General features: G+C 37.8%; 1 protein-coding gene across 1 annotated transcript; it reads left to right on the top strand.

Moving 5' to 3' along the window:
• The first annotated feature begins 2,177 nt into the window (after positions 1 to 2,177).
• LOC120267343 (uncharacterized mitochondrial protein AtMg00810-like) lies at positions 2,178 to 3,134 on the top strand. The gene has a single exon (XM_039274996.1). The coding sequence runs from the start codon at positions 2,178 to 2,180 to the stop codon at positions 3,132 to 3,134; it is 957 nt and encodes a 318-aa protein (XP_039130930.1).
• Positions 3,135 to 3,415: the final 281 nt, after the last annotated feature.

Genomic DNA, 3,415 nt, shown 5'->3' with positions numbered 1-3,415 from the left:
GTGACAAAGGTTTTTTGATGAATTACAAAGAATGTCCAATTGGGCATGTAACTTTTGGTGATGGTCAGAAAGGTCAAGTAGTTGGAAAAGGAATATTGATGGTTCCTGGGTATCCAAGACTGAAAAACATTCTGCATATAGAAGGACTGAAAGCAAATCTTCTGAGTATAAGTCAATTATGTGATCGAAATCTGGTGGTAAAATTTACTCATGATAGATGTGTGGTCTATGATGAAGTTGGTAGTGTGTTTTAACTGGTTCAAGATCTTCAGACAATTGCTATTTGCTAGAGAAGTTAGAAGTCTGTTATAACACATCTTACAACATAACTGAAATTTGGCATCAGATGCTTGGACATCTGAACTTTCGGAACCTGATGAATATTACAGAAATGAAAGCTGTTAAGGGAGTACCTAAGCTCACGGAAAAGGAAGATGGTGTATGCAGACCTTGTCAACTGGGAAAGCAAAGTCGTGCTTCTCACAAAGTGGTGCAAGACATTGGTATAACGAGAGTGCTAAAACTCTTGCATATGGATCTCATTGGACCCACACAAACAGAAAGCCTGTCAGGTAAAAGATATATATTCGTGTGTGTTGATGACTATTCCAGGTACACCTGGGTGGACTTCCTCAAGGAGAAATCAGATACTTTTGGAGCCTTCAAGAAGTTATGCATGCAACTTCAAAATGAGAAAGAGTGTCAAATTGGGAAGATTATCAGAATCAGAAGTGATCATGAAAGAGAATTTGAAAATGCTCAGTTTGTAGAATTTAACAGAGAACATGGGATTCGTCATGAATTTTCAGCTCCAAAATCTCCTCAACAAAACGGTGTGGTAGAAAGGAAGAATCGCACTCTCCAAGAGATGGCTCATGTTATGTTGAATTCCAAGAAACTCTCTACAAGGTTTTGGGCGGAAGCAATCAATACAGCATGCTACATCATTAATAGAGTGTACATTCGGCATTCAACCAACATGACACCGTATGAAATTTGGAGAAGTAAAAGGCCAAATCTCAAATACTTCCACATTTTTTGAAGCAAATATTACATTCTGAATGATAGAGATCAGCTGGGAAAGTTTGACAAGAAAAATGATTAAGGATTATTCATGGGATATTCAACTACTAGTAGAGCCTATCGGATGTTCAATTCAAGAACCAAAAAGATGATGGAAACTATTAATGTTGTTGTTGATGATTTCTCTGATATAGAGACTCAAGGTGCACCAAGTGAGCCAAACAAGCCTATCACTCAGAATCATGAATCAGCAGATGAAGAGTTACAAGCAGAACAAGAAGTTGCAACACAAGTTACAACACCAACTACAACAATAGAAACTGCTCAGGATTCAGACAGACAGCAAGTTATAATTGATGTTGCAACTGAAGTTACAACAAGTGAAATGATCTCAAAATCAGATAAAGAAGAAATTGACAATGAAGAAGATAATGTAGATAGCAGTCTTGAACTATCCTCAAGAATAAAAAAGAATCATCCTATTCAGAATGTGATTGGTCATGTGACTGAAGGAAGGAGAACCAGAAGCACTCAAAGAATTGATTATCGAGAATTGGCCGGCTACACATGTTACATCTCTCATATTGAACCAAAGAATGTCAAAGAAGCTTTAGTTAATGAATACTGGATGGCTGCAATGCAAGAAGAACTGAATCTGTTTGTTTGAAATAATGTGTGTACATTGGTTCCAAGGCCAAAGAATGTGAATGTTATTGGAACCAAGTGGATTTTCAAGAATAAAACTGATGACAAAGGCAGCATCACCAGAAATAAAGCAAGACTAGTGGCTTAAGGATATACTTAAGTTGAAGGAGTTGACTTTGATGAAACATTTGCACCAGTTGCACGCTTGGAATCCATCAAATTATTGTTAGCAGTAGTATGTTGTATGGGGTTCAAGCTACAACAAATGGATGTCAAGAGTGCTTCTCTAAATGGAGTTCTAAGTGAAGAAGTTTTTGTGGAGCAATCAAAAGGTTTTGAAGATCCTCAACATTCAAATCATGTGTTCAAATTGAAAAAGGCTCTCTATGGCTTGAACCAAGCTCCTCGGGCTTGGTATGAAAGGCTTACAAAATTCTTACTTGAAAAGGGCTACCAAAGAGGGGGGAGTAGACAACACTTTATTCATAAAGAAGTCAAACTCAGATCTTATGGTGACAGAAATATATGTTGATAATATCATATTTGGTTCAACATCACAAAAACAAGTGGATGAGTTTGTTCATCTAATGCAAGAAGAGTTTGAAATGAGCATGGTAGGTGAACTAAACTACTTTTTAGGTTTCCAAATCAAACAATGCAAAGAAGGAATTTTCATTTCTCAAACCAAGTACGCACAAACCTTGGTGAAGAGATTTGGCTTGGAAAAGGCTAGACACATGAGAACACCCATGAGTATGAATCAGAAGTTGACAAAAGATGAGCATGGAAAAAATGTAGACCCAAGTCTCTATAGAAGCATGATTGGAAGCTTACTCTATCTCACAGCTAGCAGGCCAGACATCTCTTTCAGTGTTGGAGTTTGTGCAAGATATCAAGCAACACCGAAGGAGTCTCATTTGAAAGCTGTTAAGCGTATCATTAGATATGTTCATGGTATTGCAGAATATGGAATTTGGTATTCAAAAGACTCCAATTCACATCTTGCGGGTTATAGTGATGCAGATTGGGCAGGAAACATTGATGATAGAAAAAACACACCAGGAGGATATTTCTACTTTGGTAACAACTTGGTCACATGGTATAGCAAGAAGCAAAGTTCTATTTCCCTCTCCACTGCCGAGGCTGAATACATAGCAGCAAGAAGTTGTTGTATACAATTATTGTGGATGAAGCAAATGCTTGAGGACTATGGCTTACAACAAAGGCTATTGACTATATTTTGTGACAACAAAAGTGCAATTGATATCTCCAACAATCCAGTCCAACATTCTCGTACCAAACATATTGATCTTCGACATCACTTTATACGAGATTTGGTAGAGAGCAAAACAGTTGTTATTGATTATGTTGCAACAGAAAAGAAATTGGCAGACATCTTTACCAAACCCCTTGATACTACAAGATTCGAAAAGTTGAGGGGTGAAATTGGCCTTTGCCAACTTTAATCCCTATTGGGGACTGCAAACGACCTGCATCTGCTATAGTTTACTAATGTCATTTGCAACAGGAATAAGGAGTTCTGAAGACAGGGGGAGCCGATGACCAGGAATTCTGAAGATAGGGGGAGTTGTAGAACAAGTTGTAACAAGTCTTACAACAGCCAGTGAAGACTTTGGCATCAATTCAGACACAAAGGGGGAGAAGTTGACCAGTGCAAGAGTTCCAAACCGACTGTGTGTATTTGTTTGTGCTTAATTTGTACATCACTAGTTGTAGTGTTATCATA

This window comes from Dioscorea cayenensis, chromosome 8 (genome assembly GCF_009730915.1).
Source record: "Dioscorea cayenensis subsp. rotundata cultivar TDr96_F1 chromosome 8, TDr96_F1_v2_PseudoChromosome.rev07_lg8_w22 25.fasta, whole genome shotgun sequence".
In the NCBI taxonomy this organism is placed as follows: Eukaryota; Viridiplantae; Streptophyta; class Magnoliopsida; order Dioscoreales; family Dioscoreaceae; genus Dioscorea; species Dioscorea cayenensis.
The sequence above is the reverse complement of the archived record's forward strand: the minus strand, read 5'-3'. Positions and strand labels throughout refer to the sequence as shown.

Bases quoted from the DNA above. Each gene is read 5' to 3' on its own strand.
- LOC120267343 (XM_039274996.1), top strand. From the start codon at position 2,178: ATGGTGACAGAAATATATGTTGATAATATCATATTTGGTTCAACATCA.